Consider the following 23,578-nt stretch of genomic DNA (forward strand, 5'->3'; position numbering starts at 1 on the left):
CCTGCCGTGGAAGCGCAGATACTTAACCACTGGACCTTCAGGGAAGTCCTTGGTCTGCTAGTTTTGTGTGGTGCCTCTGGTGCTCCCACGGACCTTGGCTTGTGCTAGGGATGAGGGAGCACAGTAGGGTGAGCTTCAGTGTATTAGTGATTTTCTCTTGCTTGTTTAGAGTAATTGGTGGTTCTCAGCCATTCATTTTGTAACAAGTTTGCTGATCTTTTTATATAAATTAAGCACTTTAGGATAAAATAAAAATTATGGTATTTTATCATAAGCTATAACATTAATTTTGAAAAACATTTGTGACTCACCATTTTAGATGTGTGGTGTATGTCCAACACATCTGAGTCGCGTAAAACTATATTTTGAGTGTTAGTAAACAACATGGACACAGCCTTTCTTTAGGAAGTTGGTAATACTGAGTGGTGTTGATAAAATTGGAATTTGACTTATGAACTCCTTTGCACTTTTAATGTGGGAAGACGATAACAAAGTAGGTGTATATTACTTCTTTCAGATAAGAAAATTAATAAGGAAAGAAACAAGGGTCCAGTCATAAAGTATCTTTATGGATAGAAGGGACCCATACAAACCTAGTCCAGAATGTTTAAAAATATTTGTTACTGAGCCTTTTGTTGAAATAAGATCCTGAACAAGTGTAACTATAAAAGAGACATTAATATCATTAACAATAATTAATTCTGAGATAGTAATGCCTTTTTTTTTTTTTTTTTTTTTTTTTGTTCGGTACGCGGGCCTCTCACTGTTGTGGCCTCTCCCGTTGCGGAGCACAGGCTCCGGAGGCGCAGGCTCAGCGGCCATGGCTCACAGGCGCAGCCGCTCCGCGGCATGTGGGATCTTCCCGGACCGGGGCACGAACCCGTGTCCCCTGCATTGGCAGGTGGACTCTCAACCACTGCGCCACCAGGGAAGCCCAGTAATGCCATTATTTTAACGAATATTTCTTTTCTTCCATTTTCCAGACTCTGTGCTAGATGACAGGCAAACCAGAAACTATTTACAGGTTGTGATAAGAGTTAAAATAGGGCATGGTTAGAGGGGACAGGGAGTGGCTTGGAGCAGTCACTGGGGGTCCCCTCTGAGGGTACTGTTGAGGCTGAGACTTGAAGGGCAACAACCATGAGAAGAGCGTTCCAGGCAGCGTGGCTCTTTGACACAGGATTTGGGAGTCCTTTCAAGTCCTGCTTGTGTGCCCCTTTCTTCCTCTCTTGGATTTAAAAAAAATCATGGATTTCACTAGTCCAGCCTCCTCCCCTCATGTGAGGAGACTGTGAAGGCCAGAAAGTAAAGACTTGATGGTGACAGCCTTAGGATCCTGATGCCTGGTACACACTCCCGCGCCCCCATACACACGCCCAAATGACATGTATTCCTACTAGCTATTTACAACATTCATTGTTTTCATGAATTATTATAAAAGATGTCTGAAAACAAGCATTGTATCTAGTCATCATTTGCAGTGTTCAGAAAAAAGAATCTCTGCCTAAAAGAAAAAAAAAAAACCCTAATTATAGTAGAGAAAGATTTGCCCTTAAAGTGAAGATATTTTTGTCTTATAAATGTCATTCTTTTAAATGATACTTAAATGTCATTTAAGTGAGATAGGGAAGTAAACTCAATTTCTGATCTTCTGTTTTGAAAGTAAGTGATAAATAACTGACACACTGAGATTTTTCCGCTGAAAATAAATGTCTTTGTTACTCTCAGACATCATGGTGATGTGGGTGAATATGAGGCGCTTAAAGTAGGTCTTACTGAGCCCAGCTTCACAGAGTAAATGGCAACAGAATCATAAAAGCCAGAACTAAAACCTCTTGTGTTTACATGTCCTCCTTTCCTCCCTTGTTATTGGAAATACATGGCTGATTTTTAAAATTAGGTTGCTTGAAGGTACTGTGGGTTGTGAGCATTAGTGTCACGTTACTTTGAAAGTAAATAGTGATGGGTTTAGAAGCATAGGTTCTGGGGTCCCATTGCTGAAATTTATGGCCCCTCTCTAGCCACTTTCTTGCTGAGTGACTTCGAGCCTAACCTCCCTGTGCCTGCTTATCTTCAAAGGGAATCCATAAAGTCTAGTCATAGGATTAGTTTGAAGTTTAATAACACAGTAATTGGTCATTATTAGATGGTGTTCTTATTTCTGATACATCAGATTGCTGCTTTAACTGGGGAACATTGAGACAGTTTGGGATTCCTTTAGAGTGTAAAATAAGGGACAAAAACTCTTGGAAGAGGAAGTAGCTGTCAGTTGTGGTTTCAAACCTAGAGATATGGAGATGTGTGAACTTGACTTGCTTTGGTTACTGTTTGTAATGTATAGCTTAATAACTGTTAACACATTAAATGATTAAGTACATATTCTGTTTTTCTAGGCATATAATTTGAAGTTACTATGATTGATCATTTAGAGCAAAATACCCTAATTTGTTTTATGCCAGAGTTGAATCCTATTCATTTCTACATATTTTAAGGAAAGCTGTTGATGTGTAACACAATGTTTCCCTTTCAGAACTTTTATAAAATAGCTGCCGCTCTTAATTTTTTTCAACTAAGGTAATTCATGTTTTTGTTTTTTTTAAAAGCTCCTAATTAAAAACACAATACACCCAAATTATATTACTGCTTTTCTTTCTTTAGTAAAGTTCTCATCAGTTAGATAAAGGTCTGATCTAGCTTGATGATGGGAACTTATGTGATGGTCATTATATCATAACTCTATTAGCAGGCACCACATATAGCACATTTCTGTTACTTTTTTTGGTCTGTTTTCTCTGCTAACTAGATGGAAAGCGTCTAACTGGGAGCTAGACTTTTTGTACATTGTGAGCATCTGGCTATTCAGTTAATTCTTGTTCATTGTGTTCTTGCATCAGTAAATCTGTATTCAACAGGAGTATAACAAAAAGGTTTTCTGGATCATCTAAAATTTCACTTTATGTTAAAAGGGTGGGGGAGGGGATGAGAAGTGGGATGGGTGAGCTGGGCAGAGCCTTTTACATTCACAGTCCTTTTTTCTTAATGGTTTATCACTTTATTTGGAGACATTTTTGTGTACTCCACATGTACTCTATGTCAGTAATTCCGTTGGAGCCATTAGCTCTGATCTCACTTTTGAAATGCAGCTACAAGCTAAGACTAGAGGTAACCAGAAAGAGTTTGTTTGTATCAGTGTGTGCAAATACCAGTACTTATACCTGAGCAGAAAAGTGGTATTTCATTCACGCACTCAGTGTTACTGAATGTTCTGTATATACGAAGAACTGGTGGGGAATGAGCAGGGTAGAGCAAGTTGGAGCTGTGGTTGAAGAGAAACACAAGAAATGGAGGGCAGGGCTTTCCCAAAATAAAGTCAGGGTGTGATTAAGAGAATAAGAGGAAATCGATGCTCAGCAGGCAGGAAAGACACCATCCTAGTAGGTGAAGTGATCTAATTCGCTGGCATCTCATCTGCTGCGTGACTTTCAGCTTTGGTCATACTGCAAAAGCCAGGTACGTGGGCTTAGACAGTAGGCTTCTTCATGGACTCTACCCAAAGACCAACAAGAAGGAGCCAGTGAGGGTCATTTTAAGCCAAGTGAAGCACCATTGTTTCATGAGTTTTAAAAAATAAGCTTTTCATTTTAGAACAGTTTCAGGTTTATATAAAAATTCTAAATATAGTACAGAGTTGCCATTATACCCCCCTCCCAGTTTGCGCAATTATTAACATCTCACTTAATATGGTACTTTTTTTTGCAATTAATGAACCAGTATTAGTATATTATTATTAAGTACAGTTCATATTTTATTCAGGTTTCCTTAGTTTTTACCTGATTTCCTTTTTCTTTTTTAGAATCCCATCCAAAATAGCATATTACATTTAGTAGTCATGTCTCCTTAGGCGCCTCTGGTCTGTGACAGTTTCTCAAACTTTTCTGGTTCTTGATGACCTTGACAGTTTTCAGGAGTGTACTGGTCGGGTGTCTTGTATAACGTCCCTCAGCTGGGATTTGTCTGATGTTTTTCTCATGATGAGTCTGGAGTTATGTGATTTGGGGAGGAAGACCACAGAGATAAAATGCCATTTTTGTTATGACATATCAAGGGTACTGTCCACATGACTTTTCCCTGTGGATATCGACCTTGATCATCTGACTGAGGTAACGTTTGTCAGCTTTCTCCATTGTAAAGTTACTCCTTTTTTCCTCTTTTCCATACTGTTTTCTTTAGGAGTCACTATATGCATCCCATGCTTAAGGAATGGGGAGTTATAATGTTCCACCTTCTAAGTAGAAGAGTTTCTGTATAAATTGTTTAGAATGCTTCTGCCTGAAAGTTTTGTCTCTTCTCCCCCATTGTTTATTTATTCATTCATTTCTTTATACCAGTATGGACTCACAGATATTTATTTTATACTTTGGGTTTTAATCCAGTACTGCTTGACTTATTTTATTGCTCAAGTTGTTCCAGCTTTGGCCATTTGGGAACACTTACTGTTAACTCTTACATCTGTTTGACATATTCCCATCAATGTAAGCCTTTTTTTTAAGCACTTTCTGGCACAAGTTGCTCCCATTTCATCTTGTGTATTTCCTGCCCCAGTCCTAGATTCAGCCATTTCTCCAAGAAGCCCCAGTTCCTTTTATTGGGGAATGGTAGTAGAACCCAAGATCTAGGTGCTAGATGTGCTTTTTGCTACTGGGTTGTAATACATGTGTGTATACTAACCTGTGTATATGCACATCTGAAAATATTTCTGTATGCAACCATCTGTATCTGCATTAAGCTCAACATGAATTTGTACTGATGTTGCCAACTCTAATCCATTACCACATAGATCGTTCTAGCCTCCTTCCCTTGCTTTTGTGTAAACTCTTATTCCGACAGTGAGGAATCTCTCACCATCCACCATCCATGTATTTAATTGTTCAATTCCAGTCTACATGTATAGCAGCGTCAGGATGGTTAACCCAAACCCCTGTGGAAAATAACTTTATTAACTAGAGATAGTGCTTATGTACAGTTTCTGTTGCCTTTAGTCTTACAGATTCCACTCATTTCCAAATTACTTAGGTCAGCACCTTTCCCCACTCCACCCTACTTCAGGGAGATAGATGGTTTCATACCTTTGCTATGTATTTAAATTGTTTTGTCATATTCTGTAGTCTATCTTGGGATTCCTGATCTCCTAAATGATTTTTTTTAATTGCATACAGTAGGTTCACGCTTTGTGCTGTGAAGTTCTGTTTTTGACAAATGCATAGTGTTAATTGCATCTACCATTACAGTATCATACAGAAGAGTTTCACTGCTTTGAAAAATTCCCTATGCTTTGCTTATCCCACCCTTCCTTTCTTTCTCCAAACCCCTAGCAACCACTGATCTTTTTACCATCTCTACAGTATTGCCTTTTCCAGAATGGCATATACTTGAAATCATAGAGCATGTAGCCCTTTCTTTTACTTTTTATCACTAATATTCCACTGTATGGTTAATCTACATTTGTCTCTTTATTCAGCTATTGAAGGACATCTTGATTGTGTCCAGTTTTTGATGATTATGAAAAAAAAGCTGCTATAAGGAAATGCTTGCAGATTTTTGTGTGGACATAAATTTCCAAAGCAGTTGGGTAAATATTTAGGAGCACAATTGCTGGATTGTATGGTAAACGTACGTTAGCTTTTTAAATACCCTGTCTTTGCATTGTACTCAGTTTCTTGGAATGGAATAATCTCCTTTTGCCATTCTCCTTGCCCACTCCCCCACCAAGTCAGTTTTGACCATTGATCCCAGGTCCTGTCATCACTACAAATGAGCAAATGATATAGAACTTCAGCTTACCATTTTGGGGGGAAATAAAATCCTCTAGTGATGTTTCCTATGTGTTTATGTTATTTTCAGTTAATCTCAGTGAAAATAATCAGCTGGATCTAGTTGAATTTTACTGTTTCGTGCTTTCTGGCAGTATAGCAGGAGTAAATATTTTGTGAGTGGCTTACATAGCCTGTAGGTTGTTAAAAATACTTGCTAATTGGGTTGTATTGTTTTGGTTTCATAGTTACTAAAATCCTGAAGAACTAGTCAGATTTTTCTCTTCAACCATCACCATCAAGCAGTATATTTTCAAAATATTAGGTTGTAGTAATTAACTTTAAAAGATTTTATTTGAATGAAATTTATGTTCCCGTTAAGTGATAATATGTTTTGCTTCCTTCACAGCATTTATTCAGTCGGAGAGCATGATAGAAGTACTGCGTTTTGATGATGGAGGACTTCTACAGGTAATTTTATTTTAAGCTTGAAGAATTATCTCAGTGTCAAGCCTTGAATAACATCTGATTATTATTTTTCTTTTAAAACGTAACTGGTTCATATGAAATATATTTTATGAGCTTCATATGCAGACAGGGCAGTAGAGTCATTGGTAATAATAAAAACCTCCATAGCTGTATGGATTACCTTTTAAATAAAATATTTCTGGGGGATGTTGAGAGGTTAGGTGGGGAGAGTTAGATCAGGAGCAGTGGAATTGGTGGTAAGCTCTATTAGTATGGAGCCAGTGAGTGAAACGCTGAATTCGGATGTTGGACCGCAAAATATTTATCTGGAAGAGAACTTCTCCAGAGGATATAAGTTCTGCAGACGTACATCTATATCATCCTTCCACTAGCCATTCTAAGCCGTGTTTTTATATATATTACACATAAAATTAGAAAGTGTAATCTGATAGAAGTCCTGTTCTGCCTTTCAGACATAGCTCACGTATCACTGTGAAGCCTGTTTTAGTCTCTTCTTAGCTAAAAAGCAGTTCTAGAATTTCAGAGCTGAAAGAGACAGTACAAGCCATCTTAACCAACCCTGATTTTTGTGGCTGATTTTCTCCTTCCAAACTTTTTTCATATTCTATGCTTGTCTTACAGTACTCGCCACCTTTGTAATAATAACAAGTGTTTTTAAATACCATGTTATTTGGTAGCATGGCTGATAATTTTTTTATTCATGTTATATTCAGGGGAAACCAAGGTTTAGATTAAGAAAGTTGCCCACGATCCCATGACTTTGCAGTGATGGCATGGGTATTAGAATTCTGGTCTTCTCACTCCCGGTGTGATTGTTAGTCTCTTTGTTACACGGTGCTGCCTATGATGTATTTGTTTACTTAACTAAATACATGACTTAAATAGTTCTCCTGTAGCTTATAATAAAGGCAGGAAAGCGAAAATTAAAGTTAGATCAAGGCAATAGAGAAATAATTCTGCTAGGGACTTGGAATAAGATTTGTGTTTTAGCATAAATTTAGATTTCAGACACTAAGCCAAACAAAGTAAGCAAGGAAACAAGTGATGGGTTGTAAGGTTCTTTTTCTCTGACAATGAAGCAAATAAATGTTTCGGATGAAAACTTTTTCCCTGTTTTTAAATTTTTAAATAAACGTATTATTCTACTTTTATATAAGAGATGTTGAGAAACACAGCAGGCAGTGGCTGCATGGTGCTTGCAGAAAGTCTTCGTATGGCCTTTTATATTTTAAAAGTGAATAACAACTGAAGATATATAATGATCTCTAGTTTTGTAAAGCCACCTTGCTAGAAAATGATCTTAGTCTCTTGCTCTAGTTCTTTAATCTGTTGCAAGATGAGAACTTGGAGAACCTATAGAAATCACTGTTTTAAACATCTCCCTTTTGGTGATTTGCAGGATCTAGAGAGCAGGCAACTCAGGACTGAATTTCTAAAAAATTCTCTGAGTGTAGTTATCCTGTACTGATTGAAAAAGGATTTATTATATCCTTCAGGAACTAGACATCTAGGTTGCAAGTTGATAATCCATTTTGAAAACTCTGAAGCTTGACATGTGTTTTTGCTGGGGGAGGCTGTCAATTCACGTCTAAAAGGACTTGGGTGTGGAAGAGCTCGTCAGCTGGGATGTCATTTGCTCATCCTCTTTGGATCTGCTGAAATGCTTGGACCAGTGCTTGGGGGAGGCCTCAGAGTTCTATAGCTAAGGTAATTTTAGACTGGAGTGTTAAGGGCAGGTATTACCACTGGTTACCTCAGCCACAGTGAAACCTCACTAAGCCTCCTGCAGAATGCCTAATGTTGAGATGCTATATATAGTGGATTATATATCTGCAAGTAACAGAACATAAGACCCCTCTGAATAGACATTTATAAAAATCATTCATTTTAATGTTGAAGAATGTTGCCTAGGAACAACTGTTTTGATTTTGACATAATGTCATTCTTTCTGGCGATAATTTGCCAATAAGTTCAGCTATTTCTTAAACAGCTCCTGGTTTCTTGTGATTAGAAGAGAAGTATGTTCATGTAGCATTTCTGTGGCAGAATATATATTGGGTTTCTCCAAATTAAATTAAAGCTAAAGCAGGGAGAGAGTCAAAGCAACAGCCTTGTTTTACATTATTTAAAGTTAGAATTTTGCTTGAGAGCATTCGTTCCCAGATTGTGGAATTTATGTTACAGTCATGTGGCTTGGCTCATGGTGATTTTTTAAGTCCTAAAAATTAATTGATGATAAGTCAGTAAAAATTGTAAAAACATTAAAAATTTGCTAGAAAGTTTGGACTTGATTTCCTATTTTATTTTTAAAGAAAAGGAAAATGAGGCTCATAGAATATTCAGTTGCTAGAGTGAGAATCCAGCATCCAGTAAGTACCCAGCTTCCTGGTTCCAGAACTCTTTCCACAGTATGATGCATGTGCATTTCTTGCCAGTGCGTTCCATGCGTTATCACTAGTAATGTTAGGATATGATTAGAAATTGTAGCAATCCTCTTAGCCCATGTTTTCTTTAGTTGGTGTTTTGACCATTGTAATTCCTGCTTGGCAAGGCTACTAAGATTTGGTATATAGAACATAGGAAGCTGAGTCAGTTCTTAAGGTGAGCAGACACTGAGGATTCTGCCTCAGCATCTTGCTGAGAACCCCAGCTGACACATATAATAAAGGATATCTGTTAAGGAGGAGGGATGTGGAAAAAACTATGGTAAACAACATACTTAACAGTGAAATGCTGAAAGTTTTATCTCTGAGATGAAGAATGGATCAATACCACTTATATTCAACATCATGCTAGTTGTAGCCAATAAAGGAAGGCAAGAACAGCTACTGAAACTCGCGCACCTAGAGCCTGTGCTCTGCAACAAGAGAAGCCACCGCAATGAGAAGCCCGTGCATCGCAACAAAGAGTGGCCCCCGCTCACCGCAGCTGGAGGGAGCCCGCACACAGCAACGAAGACCCAACGCAGCCATAAATAAATAAATAAATAACTTGTAAAAATAAATAAATTTTAAAAATAAATAAAGACAAGAAAAATAATTAAAAACTAAAAGGATTGAAAAGGAAGAAAAAAATGTTATGCACCTCAGATTATGATAGTTTATGGAGGTCATCCAAAGCATCTACAGATAAGTTACTAGATTCAATAAGCAATTTAGCAAGTTTGCAGGATAACAGTTGATATATAAAAAACAACTGCATTTCTATGTTTATGTTGAGCCGTATGAATTATACCACTTCTATAGATCAGAAAAGTCAACAGAGTCTAGCCAGACTCACACATATATGGATACTTGATTTATGAATAAAGTGTCACTGAAGAATATTGGGGAAAGAAAATATTGGGGAACAGTCAATAAAGGGTGCTAGGACAAGTGAATATCTATGTGGGAGAAATAAAACTTTGACTTCACACCAATAACAAAAATAATATAACTATTTTGGGACTCTGGAGTCTTTTGAAGGCTTATAGCTTCAAGCGGAAGGCTTGAGGTAAATTAAAGTAAAATATGGTCCATTTCAGCTCTTAGCCTAGAAGCAGTTACCCACCCTCACCCCCTGGCCCTGCGGCAAGCAGCTGTGCATGTTCATCAAGCAGCTTGCACACAGCTTGCAGAAGCCTGTGGGCAAAAAAGGATTCTGTCCTCCAGATATTGGGGATCCATGCCCTGATTGCTGCTTTTGATCGCAGAGGTTTAGACAGAGAGGCAGGCGGCCATTATTGTTGCAACTCCCCCATTGTTAAAAGTTCCTCACCCTGAAGTGAACCAGAAGATTTAAAGGGCTGACAACCTTCAAAAGCCACTGCATATATGGGGGAAATTAGAAAATCACGTTGAATGTTCAGGGAAAGGCCCAGGTTCATAAAACACCTGAGAAGACCTTAAGTGTACACCTCAGGCTTATCTTTGGCACAGACATAGCCTACATCATAAAACCAAAAACAATAAACAGAAGCAAACAGATAGCAAACTCTGGAAGAGGAGGAGAATCTGACACCCAGAGTTACTCGATTATTAAATTCAAATATCCAGTTTTAAACAAAAAATCACAGTGTACAAAAAGAAACAAAGTATGGCTCATTCAAATGAAAAAATTAATCAACAGAAACTCTCTCTGAAAAAGACCTGATGGCAGATCTACTATACAAATTTGAAGTAGATCTACTTTAAAACAGTCATCTTAAGGATGCTCAAAGAACTAAAGGAAGATGTGAAGAAAATCAAGAAAACAATGTATGAATAAAATGGAAATATCAATAAAAAGATAGAAAACCTAAAAAGAAAACGAAAAGAGGGTGACATCATCAAGATGGCAGAGTAGGCAGCCCTAGCTCTCATTCTTGTACAGAAACACTGACATAAAAGTAAATATTGGTACCAAAATACTTTGAAGAGAAATTCAGAATCCATCAAAGAAGCAGAAGTACCCCTAGAAGGGCACAAACGAGAGCAGTCAGATTTTGCTGATAAGAGGAGTACTGACTTTTCTTTAATCTTTCATCTTTTTGTTCCTCAGACTCGAGAATTTCCACTGTCTTGTCTTCAAGTTTGATGATTCTTTCTTTTGCCTGCTCAAATCTGTCTTTGAATCGTTCTAATGAATTTTTCATTTCAGTTTTTGTACAATATTTCAGTTTTGCAAGATGAATAACTTCTAGAGATTTAGTGTACAGCATGACTGTAGGTATAATACTGTATTATATACTTGAAATTTGCTAAGATAGTAGTTAATTGCTCTCACCAAAAAGAAGAATATATGAGGTGATCATTTCACAATGTATATGTATATCAAAACATCACATTGTACACCTTAAATATAAACAATTTTTATTTTCCAACTATACCTCAGTGAAACTGGGGAAAAAAGAAATTAAGAAGAAAATTGAGCTGAAAATACAGTAACTGAAGTGAAAAATTCTCGATGCTGAGGAACAGAAAGATTAAAGAAAAGTCAGTAGAGCCTAAGACCATCAAGTGAACCAACATATGCATTGTGGGAGTCCTGAAAGGTAAAAAGAGAAAGAGACAGAATACTTGAAGAAGTAATGCCTGAAAATGTCACAAATTAATGAAAGACATGAATATAAGCATCCAAGAAGCTCAATGAACTCCAAGTAAGATGAACTCAGAGACTCATACTGGGACATGTTAAATCAGACCTTAAAAAGGCAAAGAAAATCTTGAAAGCAACAAGAGCAACAGGACTCATCACATAAAAAGGATCCTCGATAAGTTATTAAGAGATTTCTCATCACAAACTTTGGAGACCAGAAGGCAGTGGACCCATATATTCAAAGTATTAGAAGGAAAAAACTATCAACCAAGAATCCTATAACTGGCAAAACTGTTCTTCAAAAGTGAGGGAGAAATTAAGACATTCCCAGATAAACAAAAGCTGAGGAAGCTCATTACCATTAGACCTGCCTTGCAAGAAATGCTGAAGGGAGTCCTGCAGGTAAAAATGAGAGAACACTAGACAACAAGGTAAAGCCATATGAAGAAATAAAGATCCCAGTAAAAGTAAATACATGGGCAATTTAAAAGTCGGTATTATTGTAACAATGGTTTGAAACTCCACTTTTTGTTTTCTACAAGATTTGAGACTAATACATTTAAAAAAAATAGTCTAAAAGCAAGGATTATTGTCACTTTGGTTTGTAACTCCACATTTTGTTTTCTATATAATTTAAAGATTAATGTACTTAAAATAATTCTTAGTTTGTTTTTGGATACAAAAAGAAGAAATTCTGTGACGTTAACAACCAAAAGAAGTAGGGATGGAGCTGTAAAGAAGTACACATTGAGTGTGATTGAGTTAAATCTGATAAAAATTCAAATTAGGGTGTTATAACTTTAGGATGTTAGATTAATCCCCATGGTAACCACAAAGAAAATAATATAGGAAATACACAAAATGAATTTAAACATTTCACTACCAAAAAATCAACTAAACCAAAAGATGACAGGACTACAGGAAATGAGGGAATAAAACAGTATAAGGCATATAGAAAACAAATAGCAAAATGACGGAATTAAGTATACTATTGAAGCTGAGCTGGTAGGAATTCAAACAAGTTTGTTGTAGATTTAAGATATAAATTATAATCTCCAGGGTAACCACTAAGAAAATAATGTAAAATATACATAAAAGGAAATGAGTGGCCAACTTCAGCTTGTGTAAGCTAAAAGAAGTCAGTTTTAGGCATATACAGTCTTATCAAGGGTATGTCAGGAATTCCCTGGCGGTTCAGTGGTTAGGGCTCCACACTTTCACTCCTGAGGGCATGGGTTCAATCCCTGGTTGGGGAACTAAGATCCCGCAAGCCACAAAGCCAAAAAAAAAAAAAGAAAAAAGGATATGTCATAATAAGTGTGTAATAATTACACATAAGAGCACAAGATTTGAATTCTGACATATACTGTTTGATCCCGGACTGGTAAATATAATTTGAGTGTCTCCAGTGTATTGAGAATTGCAAGGACCACTAGAGATAGAGACAGTTGTGGCAGTTAATGAACTTTGAATTATAATGTAAGGAGATGTTATTACAAATGAAAATTAAATTATTGATATGTCTTTATAAAATTCAGGTTACAGTAGGGTTTTCAGTCTTGGCAATATTTATATTTTGGACCAGGTAATTAATTCCTTGCTGGGAGATGAGGAAAGAAGACTGTTTTAAGTGTTGTACGGTGTTTAGCAGCATCCCTGGCCTCTACCCTCTAGATGCCTGTAGCCCTTTCAGTTGCAACCATCAAAAGTGTCTCTAGACATTGCCAAATGCCCCGGAGGACAAAATTGCCCCCAATTGGAACCACTAGGTTATAGGGATAAACTTATATATTATTTTTATGATAAGAGAATTTAATACTGTTTGGGAATATACTACATACTTACTTTTGCAGAGTCTTTTCCATTTGAGTGGAAGAATAGTTCATTTTCCTCCTTTATATCCCTTTGGGGTGCTCTCTGAGAGAGACTGTGCTCAGACTGGTCTGGAATGTGGAGCCTAGCAGTGAGCTAGGCTGAGACTGGAGCCCTTAAATGCAACAGAAGAATGGAGTCTGAATTGTGGGTGGGAATTGTGCTTATCTTTGTAGATGCACAGTGAAAAGATCATTTGCAATATGTCAAGCGTTACCAACTTTAAGTATCTGCGATTCAGTGAAGTTTACTTTGCAATATTGTAGGTATATCTTATATTTGATAGAAGATACAGAAGTACATGGCACAGGCATTTTCTAGGGCCCTGAGTACTCCTGACAGACCCTTATCTCTGAGCATAAAGCTCAAAGGTTTCCACTAATCAGATGGTGAAATAGGAAATCTCAGTCTCTTCTAGGGATTACTTCATAGTTTGGTGAGCTGACCATCTTTTTTCATATGATTACTGGCCATTTATTTTTCTTTAAGTGATTTGCCTCCTGTTCTTTGCTTATATTTCAATCACAGTATTCTTTTCCCCAGTTTCTTTCTTTTTCTTTCTTTTTGCTGTTCAGTTATAAAATACTTAGGTAAATAGCAGATCTTTTCATTGTTACTAATGTAACCCTTCTTTTGCTTGATTTTTCTCTTCTTTTCTGGGGGATGGGGTGGGAGGGGGCGTTTACCTTGTTAATTTTTGCTCATTCTTCGGCTTTCAACATTTTTGAATCCTTTTGTGTTAGGTATTTACAGTCTATAGTTGGGCTTTGTTTTTTCAGCATGATCCTTTTGTCTTTCTTAATAGACGGGTTTATCTCTAAATGAGATAATCATGCTATATATGTGTTTAATCTACTCCATCTAATTCTTATGCCTTCCTTTTTGTTTTCTCTCAATTTCGGGGCTTAAGTTTCAGATACGTATTTAAGATATGTTTAAACTTTCATTTCTCAAATTACTTCAGAAACAAAGTAGTGTGTATTATGATCTTTCCTTTTCTCTCAATATTTAGGGTTGTGCTGAGATTTTTATTCTTATTATAGTTAAATGACTTTTCTATTTTGTGGCTTATACTTCAAAAACAACATTTACTTTCTGCTTTTCTAACCTTATTTCCACAGTTCCTTTACTGTATCTGCTTATCTTTCACAAGACAGCTTCCTCATTTGCAATTCTTCATGAGTAATCATCTTGGCCAGATTGTCTTCATGAAGATATTTTTTTCCCCTCCAGAAAGTATACATGGGTGCTACACTTCCTGAGTCTCCTTTCTGTCAGCTCCAGATGGGGACCACAGTTTGGCATGTCCTAGAATTCTTAGGTTGTACTTTTTATTGAAGTAAAAGTGACACACAGTAAACTGTGCATGTTTAAAGTGTATGATTTGAAAAGTTCGACATATTATACACCTGTGAAAGCATTACTGCAATCAAGATAATAGATATATGTATCCGTGGCCCCCAGAAGTTTACTTGTGACCCTGGGTAATCCCTCTACCCTCCTCTCCATCTCTAGGCAACGCTGATTTGCTTTCTGACACCATCAGTTTATATTTGAAATCATTTTATATAAATGGAATCGTATAGAATGTACTTTTTGGGAATTTGACTCAGCGTGATTATTTTAAGAGTTATCAATGTTGTTGCATGTATCAGTAGTTTATTTCTTTTTCCCCATTCAAATGTTATTTTCTGTTCTTTTAAAAATATTTTTTCTAAAATAATAAAGAAATATTTAATAGAGAAAAAGAAAGGTTCCTAGTCGTTGAGTTTACTCTCTTTTTATTGCTGAGTATTATTCTACTGTTCTACCCCATACCACAATTCATGTGTCACTTCATCTGTTGATGGAAATTTCAGTGGTTCCAGTAACAAGTAAAGCTGCCATAAACATTCATGTATAAGTCTTTGTATGGACTTATGCTTTTGTTTCCCTTGGGCAGATATCTCAGAGTGGTCATATGGTGGGTGTTTTAAGTTTAACTTGTAAGAAATTGCCAAGCTTCTTCTAAAATGGTGATTCTGTTTTACATTCCCACCAGCAGTGTATGAAAGTTCCAGTTACTGCACATCCTTGCCAACCCTTAGTATGGTCAGCCTTTTCCATTTTGGACATTATTGTAGGTTGTAGTGTATTGTTGAAGTTTAAATTTGCTTCCCTTGATAACTGGTGCTGAGCATCTTCTCATGTTCTTAACTGACATTTGTAGAATTGCTCATTTTTAAAAATTGGGTGGTTTTCTTATTATTCAGATTCATAAGTTCTTCGTATGTTCAAGATACAAGTCCTTCATCAAATAGGTGATTTGCAAATATTTTCTCTCAATATGTGGTTTGCCTTTTCATTTTCATAGCAGTGTCTTTTGGTGAGCGTATTTTTAAAAGTTTGATGAAGTCCAATCCATCAGTTTCTTCTTTTATGACTAGGGTTTTTTTTGTCCTGTTCACGAAATCTTTGTCTGTTTGAATGTTGCAAATATCTGGGTTTTTTTTGTTGAAACTTTATAATTTTAGTTTTTATGCTTAGAACTATGATTTATCTAAAATTAATTTGAGTGCCTGGTGTGATACAAGGGTAAGGGTTCATTTTCCCCCAAGCTTTGTTCAGTTGTTCCAGCACCATTTGTTGAAAAGATACATGTTTCTCTACTGAATTACATTGATGCCTTTGTTGAAAATCAAGTTGACTATAAACGTGAGTTCGTTTCTGAGTTTTCTCCAGTTCTGTTGATCTGTGTTGTCTGTCTTTATACTGGTGCCACACTGTCTTGATTGCTGTAGCTTTTTTTTCTATTGTGGTAAAATACACATAACATAAAATTACAATTTTAACCATTTTTAAGTGTGCATTTCAGTGGCATTAAGTACATTCGCATTTGCTTCTGCATCACCACCATCTAGCTCCAGACCTTTTATTTTCATCCCAAACCGAAACTGTGTGCCCATTAAACAACAATTCCCCATTCCCCCTACTGCAGCCCCTGGCAACCAGCATTCTACTCTCTGTCTCTGTGAATTTGTCGACTCTAAGTACCTCATGTAAATGGAATCATATAGTTTTTGTCCTTTTGTGACTGGCTTGTTTCATTTAGTCTAAGTGTAGACTTAGTTTTCAAGGTTCATCCATGTTGTAGCATATGTCAGCATTTCCTTCCTTTTCAAGGCTGAATAATACTTTTTTGTATGTATCACGTTTTGTTTCTTCATTTATTCATCAGTAGGCGCTTGCATAGCTTCCATGCTTTGCAATTGTGAATAATGCTGCTGTGAACACGGATATCTAAATAACTGTTGAGTCCCTGCTCTCTGCATTCAGCTCTTTGGGGTATAAACCTAGCAGTGTGATTGCTGATCTTCTAATCCATATCCTACACTACAGCCAAAATAATGTCTTTAACGCTTAAATCGTCTAGACCATGTCTGTGTCTCTGTTTCTCCCCTACAACTTCAGTCCCCTTGTACTGCATTTAGAGTACAACACAATCCAGGCTTCTTAGCATGGCTTCTTACCAGGGCACAACATAACAGGGCGCTGCCTCACCTCCAACCTCATTTCTGCTTCTTTCCCACTTCTCTCTAAACTCCAGCCACATAGACCTGCCATCTGTTTCATGAGCATCCAGGCTCTTTCCTGTACTAGGACCTTTGCATGTGCTGTTTTCTCCACCACCACAAAATCCCACCTCCAAACACAGCTCTTCTTTATCCTTTAGGTTTCAGTATAAATGTTATCTCTTCAGACAGGGCTTCCCTCATGACATATTTAAGCATATCACCTATTTATTCTCTTTCATAACATCTTTCCAATTTTTCCAAAGTCCTTTTATTCAATGTATAAACACATATTTATTTAGTTTTAAAATAACTGACTCCCCCTACCCCTACCCCGCCCCATACCTCAAGCTCCATGGTGGCAGGAACCATAATAGACCAGCACCTGTGCACAGTTGGGAAGGAGTGAACAGTAGAGACACGTGTAGCCTCACAAAGTAATTGGAAAGAGGACTCTTCTCATAGGATGTATTGGTTTGGCAAGCTTCTAAAAATCAATCCTGTTACTTTGCATTACTTCCATGTGTGTTTAAAATTTAATCCAAATTATTCTCTCATTTGAATTATATGGTGTGACAAATCATTTCATATGATTTAGGGATCAGGTTTAACCTGAAAGTAAGTATAAGGTCAAAGTTGAAACTGTAATAAAATACGTTGGATATTCTGTATGTCTGTAGTATAAAGATTTGGTTTCCGTGTTTTCACCATAGTTTTCTTCCTTCACAGACTGAGACAACACTTGGACTCAGTTCATACCAACAGAAAAGGTAAGGCAGTAATAGGTATATATATATATTTTTAATATATAAAATTTTATGTATTTAGTAAGATACTGACATACTTTTAGGTCTTTCTGGGGGATTCCCGCTCTCCGTTTTCCCCATACTTTTTTTGGTGAGGAGGGAAAACAAATAGTAAATCACATTGTATCATGTATTTCAAGTATTGTGTATGGAAGACCAAGTTTAAATCTGAATTTGCATGTTGTGCATTGTGTAGCATTCCTTCCGCATTCACATGCAAAGGGGTTTACTGGTAGCTGAAACTCCCCTTGCTTTGGAAGAGTTTCGGTGTTACAGCTCCCAGTGACCTCTCCCGTGGTCCTCCCTGCTTTTTATGGGCTGAGCAGTGCTGCCCTCAGTTGTCATCAAGGGTCTACCTGCAGGCCCCTGGCAGAGGAAGTTACCATATAAGGAGAGATGATTTTAATTACAGGAGACCCTAACCGGTTGTCTTGTTGACCCCCGTTGTTTGACACATGAGGACTCTGAGATTCTTAGAACCAAGGGATGTGCTAACAAGGTTAGAGTAATATTCTACTGAGTAGTATTGGACATTATTGTAGGTTGTAGTGTATTGTTGAAGTTTAAATTTGCTTTCCCTTGATAACTGGTGCTGAGCATCTTCTCATGTTCTCAACTGACATTTGTAGAATTGCTCATTTTTTAAAATTGGGTGGTTTTCTTATTATTCAGATTCATACGTTCTTCATATGTTCAAGATACAAGGGTTTCAGGTAGAATTCATTATCTTCTGATCACCAGCCCCATGTTGCATTCCCTTTGATATTCTTATATCAAGTATGGAATCCTTCAGTGTTCGCTGTATTTTCTCTCTTTAGCCAGAAGAGCAATATAGAGTTAGTTAAGAATTAGAGGGGAAATGCTTTGAAGGAGGCATAGGGGAGCCAGTGGAGGCACATGAAGGAAAATAGTCGTGATGGAGCTTACATGGTAGGGAAGAGAGGTGAGAGTCTGCACAGTCTGCTCTGTGCTGGGGCTGTGGGTACACTCCCTGCCTTGAGACGTCTTGAAGGACAGTAGAGACACAGCTTCTGATGAGGTTATAAAGCATATGTGTTGATGAAATGACAAAGGCAATCTGCTTTCTGAAAGAAGGCGGCTCACTTGAAGAGTATATTATAATCCAATGATAGAAGCCTCAGGGCTTAGTTGTAGGGGATCAGGTACCTGAGACACATGGGTGTGCCTCACATGGTGTCTCACTTTCATCATCAAAACAGTCCACAAGGCCTAAGGCACAGCTGAGGTGAAGTTAGCCTCTGCCTGCAGCTCCTGGTCTCCACTACTGGCTGCCTCTACCAGCTTCTCCTTGGGGGTACCCCCATTTCTGCTGAGCATTAGAGATTGCCGAGATGGACACTTTGTGGTTTTGAACTCCTGTAGTCATTTCTGCGCCAATTTCTGACTTCTTGTACTCCCCAGTTGTATAGTCCATTTGCTGCCCTGTGACTTTTCTAGTAAGCCGGGAGATTCAGCCCCATCCTTTCTTGTACTGCCTATACATGATCTCCTGAGTGAAAACTCTCATTCTGTAAGTGAAACTTAACCTGCTCCAGGGAAATTTATATCCTGAAAAGCTTAGTTAGAAAATGATTCTGTAGCTAATGGTGGTGAAGCTAGTCTCTGGCTACCATTTGCTCCATCTCCACCACAAAGGTTACTATTTGCTTCAGCCCCAAGGGCTTCCAGGACATTCCGCAAAGAGAAGAGCTGCTGCTTTCATGGCCTCAGGATCATGGGAAGTAAAACTATGAAAGAATTTTCCAAGATACTCTTTTTTATATTTCTCTCCTACCTTCTGGTTCACCCTTTCTAATTTGTTTTAATACAGTTATCAATTACATGACAATATTTTGTTTAAAAAGATGCCAGCTACATAATATAATGGTGGGTAATGTGCACATAGTGTTCCATCAGTGTTTATTTTAGTTGAACACCAAAATGTTATAATGAGTACCAGTAATGATTTAATATTTTGGGACGTGAGGCCACCTTCTATGAATGTCTTTTCCTAGGGTTGTGGAGCCCTATGGTGGGAGATTAGGAATTAAAGAGACCTGAGTTCTGTGTTCACCAGATATGTAGCCTGGAGAAAAACTATTTAACTGCTCTGAGCATGACTTTCATTTGCAGACTGGGGAAGATCATTTCTCGGTCTGGTGTATCTTATACGTGATATAAGGTTATGCATTATATAAGGTTGCTGTAAGGACCAAATGAGAGACTTATTTGGGTAACAGTAGTTTGCAAACATTAAAATGTTACATAAGTTGTGGGTGTTGGTTAATTTATTTGTTCAGTCATTCAGCAAATATTTACCGGAATCTTTACATACACCAGGCATTGTTCTAAGGATTAGTGATTCAGTCATTGTGTTTGTTATCTATTGCTGTGTAATAAATTACCTCCAAACGTAGAAGCTTAAAACAGCAGACATTTATTATTTTTCTGTTTCCGTGAGTGAGAAATTTGGGAACAGCTCTGCTAAGTAGTTGTGGCCCAGGGTCTCGTGAGATTTCAGCCAAGACATCAGCCGAAGCTGCAGTCATCTGAAGGCCTGGTCCCGGTGGGTCCTCTCCAGGATGGCTCACTCACATAGCATTAGCAGAAGGCCTCAGCTCCTGACTGGCTGTTGGCAGGAGACCTTAGTTCTTCGCCATGTGGAACTCTCTGTAGGGCTGCTTGAATGTTCCCGTGTCACAGCAGCTGGAGACCCTAGAGCAGGAGAACCAAGAGAGAGCACAAGGAGGAAGCCACAGTGTCTTTTGTAATTGGGTCACACAGTCACTTCTACCATACTTTATTCATAGGAAGTTATTACCCCCAAGGAGAGCAGAATTAAGCCCCCACCTCTTGAAGAGAGGCAGATCAGAGAATTTGTGAACACATTTTAAAACTACCACAGTGCTGGCTGGGCCAGATAGTCAAGACTCCCGCCCTGGTAAAACCTGTGTGCTAATGGGGAAAACAGACAATAAGCCACCAAATAAATGAACAAAGTATCAGTTAGAGAAAGGTCTGGGATAGACAAGACTCCATTGCTTCTTTAGATTTGACCATAACAAAGCCTGCTCTGAAATGATGTTTCAGCTTACCTGGTGAAAATCTTAGGGCAGAGCATTTCAGACAGGAACAGCTAGTGCAAAAGTTTGATATTGGGAGCAGTGTTGTTGTTATTATATTATGTTGTTATGAGAGCTGGAAATGTTGGTGTATACAGTTAGGTAAGAAGGATACATGTGTATATCTGTGTGTGTATGTGTATACACAGTGTCCACAAGAAGAACCAGAGTCTTCTGATCTTTAAGTTTCCTAGTATCTCTAGGATATAAGCCAAAAATACTGGGCTACGGAGTACTTTTCAAATTAAGGTGGTTGAGGTTCTTTAATTGACTGTATAGTTTGCTTTTTATTAAGTACAACCATTTTGGTTGCCTGCAGTTAACCATAAGCATCTAGAAGATTATAGTTAGAGCCAGAGCTTGCTAATACCTTAATGGCAGATAAAGTCTGCTCACAATTGCAGTTTGTCTAATATCTGTTATAAATTTTGTGAAAAAGTTAAAGGGAATGTTCTTAAGTTGTTTTTTAAGATTCCATTTGGGTTTATACTTAGATTAATTTTCTAGCTCTGGAGCTTTTAGCCACACATGAAGTGACATATATGCAAAAAACAGTACTACTTTGCATAGATCTTGAAGACTGTAGTAATTTTGATGGTAGACTTAAACCCAACCATATCAAATATTATAATAACTGTGAATGGTTTCAATACCAGTTGTCAGGCTATATTAAGGAAAGATCTAAGCATATATTGTCTACAAGAAATGTACTATATATTTCAATTTATATTTAATTTTTTTTATCATTTGTTTTGAAATAACTTTAGAGGATAGATGCAAAAAGAGTACAAAGAATTCCCATATATATCCCGTGTATATCTTGACCTAGACTGATTCCCCATTTAACACTTTACCACATCTGCTTGATCGTTCATAATCTCCCTCTCCACCTCTCCTTTCCTTCTTCTCTCTCTCTTCCCTATCTTTCTATATATAGGTATATATGTATATGTAATTATTTTTCTGAATTTTTTGAGAATCAGTTGTAGACATGATGGTCTTTTATTTTACCCCTAAAAACTTCAGTGTATAATTCTTATAAATATAGACATTATTTTACAAGCCACAGTAAAATCAGGAAATTAATATCTACATATACTACTTAAGCTACCGACCTTATTTTAATTTTGTCAGTTGATCCATTAATGACTTTCACTTTAACAAGTAAAGAAATTCTTGGTCCAAGCTTCTACTTCTCACCCTCACATTTTATTTATTTATTTTTACATTTTATTTTATTTTATAGCTGCGCCGTGGAGCATGTGGGATCTTAGTTCCCCGACCAGGGATCAAACCCATGCTTCCTGCATTGGGAGCACAGAGTCTTAACCACTGAACACGAGGGAAGTCCTTCCCCTCACATTTTAATTCACTGTGTTAAAATTTACACATTTTTTTTAATCGTCCATTCAATAGCAAATTATTGTAATTTATTTTTAATATGTTTTTTAACTTTTAAACTAGAGTGGTAAGTGAATTATGTACCATCATCACAATATTAGAGAATCTGAGCGTGACTGTATATTTACCATTACCAGTGAGTTTTACACATACATTCATGTGTTTTTTTGATGTCAATTAGCATCCTTTTATTTCTGCTTGAAGAACACCCTTTAGTATTTCTTGTAAGTCAGAAGTGGCTATGATGAACCCCCTCAACTTTTGTTTGTTCAGTGAAGTCTTTCTCTCTCCTTGATTTCTGAATGACAGCTTTGCTGGGTATAGTATTGTTGTTTGACAGTTATTTTCCTTCAGTAGCTTGAATGTCATCCCACTCTCTCTTTGCCTACAAAATTTCTGTTGAGCAATCCACCTGTACGGTACCTCCTTCTTATCTGCGGGGCATACATTCCAAACACTATACTGTTACTGATAGTACCAAACACTATATATACTCTGTTTTTTTCCTATACTGACAGTGGGTCACATATACAGCAAGGGTACAGTAGACAAAGGGATGATTCATGTCTCAGGCAGGGCAGAGCAGGGCAGCATGAAGTTTCATCATGCTACTCAGAAGGGTGTGCAGTTTAAAACATGTATTTTTTATTTCAGGAATTTTTCATTTAATATTTTCAGACCATGGTTGACCGCATGTAACTGAAACTACAGAAAGTGAAACCACAGATGAGGGGGGACTAATGTAGTCTTATGGGGTGGGGAGTGGGGTGTTCCTTGTATGTGATGTGTCACTTTTGCTACTTTCAGAATTCTCTCTTTGCCTTTGACTTTTGACAGTTTAATCATAATGTGTCTCATTGTAGGCCTTTTCAAGTTCAACCTGTGTGGGGTTCTTTGGGCCTCATAACTCTAGATGTCCACTTATCTCCCCACAACACTGGGGGAGCTAGATGTCCACCGTGGGCTCTCTCTTTCCCATCTGAGAAACTGTAGGCGCTAGGGGGCCCTCTCAGTGCAGCGCTGTACCAGCCTGGTAGAGAGGTGATATGACCAGAGTATAGCCATTTCTCTTACCTTTCTAATACAGTTTTTTTTCTTCTTCTTCTTCTTTTTTCCTGCTCTCTGTGGTCCAGGGATGTTCTTGAGCCTCACCCCTGTGTTTTGGGATTTTCACAATGGTATCTCATCTATGGGTAGTTGTTGGGTGGTCTTCTTGTGAGGGGGACTGAAGTCAAGAATGACCTACGTCACCATGTTGATGATGTCACTCCCCAAAAGACATCATTGATAATAGGAAAAGGAGGGACAGGGAGAAAATAACAGTACATACATTTGACAAAGGACATGTATCTAGAATATATAAAGAACTCTTAAAATTAAGACAGACATCCCAGTTAAAATACTTTGAACAGACACTTTGCAAAAGAAGATATCTGATTGGGCAGTAAACAAATGAAAAGATGTTCAACATC

At 37.5% G+C, this 23,578-nt stretch overlaps 1 protein-coding gene across 2 annotated transcripts in view; it reads left to right on the top strand.

The window, feature by feature from the left end:
• Window positions 1-23,578, top strand: part of TMEM131 (transmembrane protein 131) — a 193,471-nt gene that overhangs the window by 47,244 nt on the left and 122,649 nt on the right. For both annotated transcript variants that reach the window (XM_029232608.1, XM_029232607.1), the window contains exons 2-3: window positions 6,220-6,281; window positions 17,507-17,547. In XM_029232608.1, coding sequence (XP_029088441.1) covers window positions 6,220-6,281; window positions 17,507-17,547 — 103 coding nt within the window. The remainder of the gene's footprint in view (window positions 1-6,219; window positions 6,282-17,506; window positions 17,548-23,578) is intronic.

The sequence above is a fragment of the Monodon monoceros genome, unplaced genomic scaffold, assembly GCF_005190385.1.
Source record: "Monodon monoceros isolate NGI ecotype Baffin Bay Population unplaced genomic scaffold, NGI_Narwhal_1 Super_Scaffold_19, whole genome shotgun sequence".
Classification (NCBI taxonomy): domain Eukaryota; kingdom Metazoa; phylum Chordata; class Mammalia; order Artiodactyla; family Monodontidae; genus Monodon; species Monodon monoceros.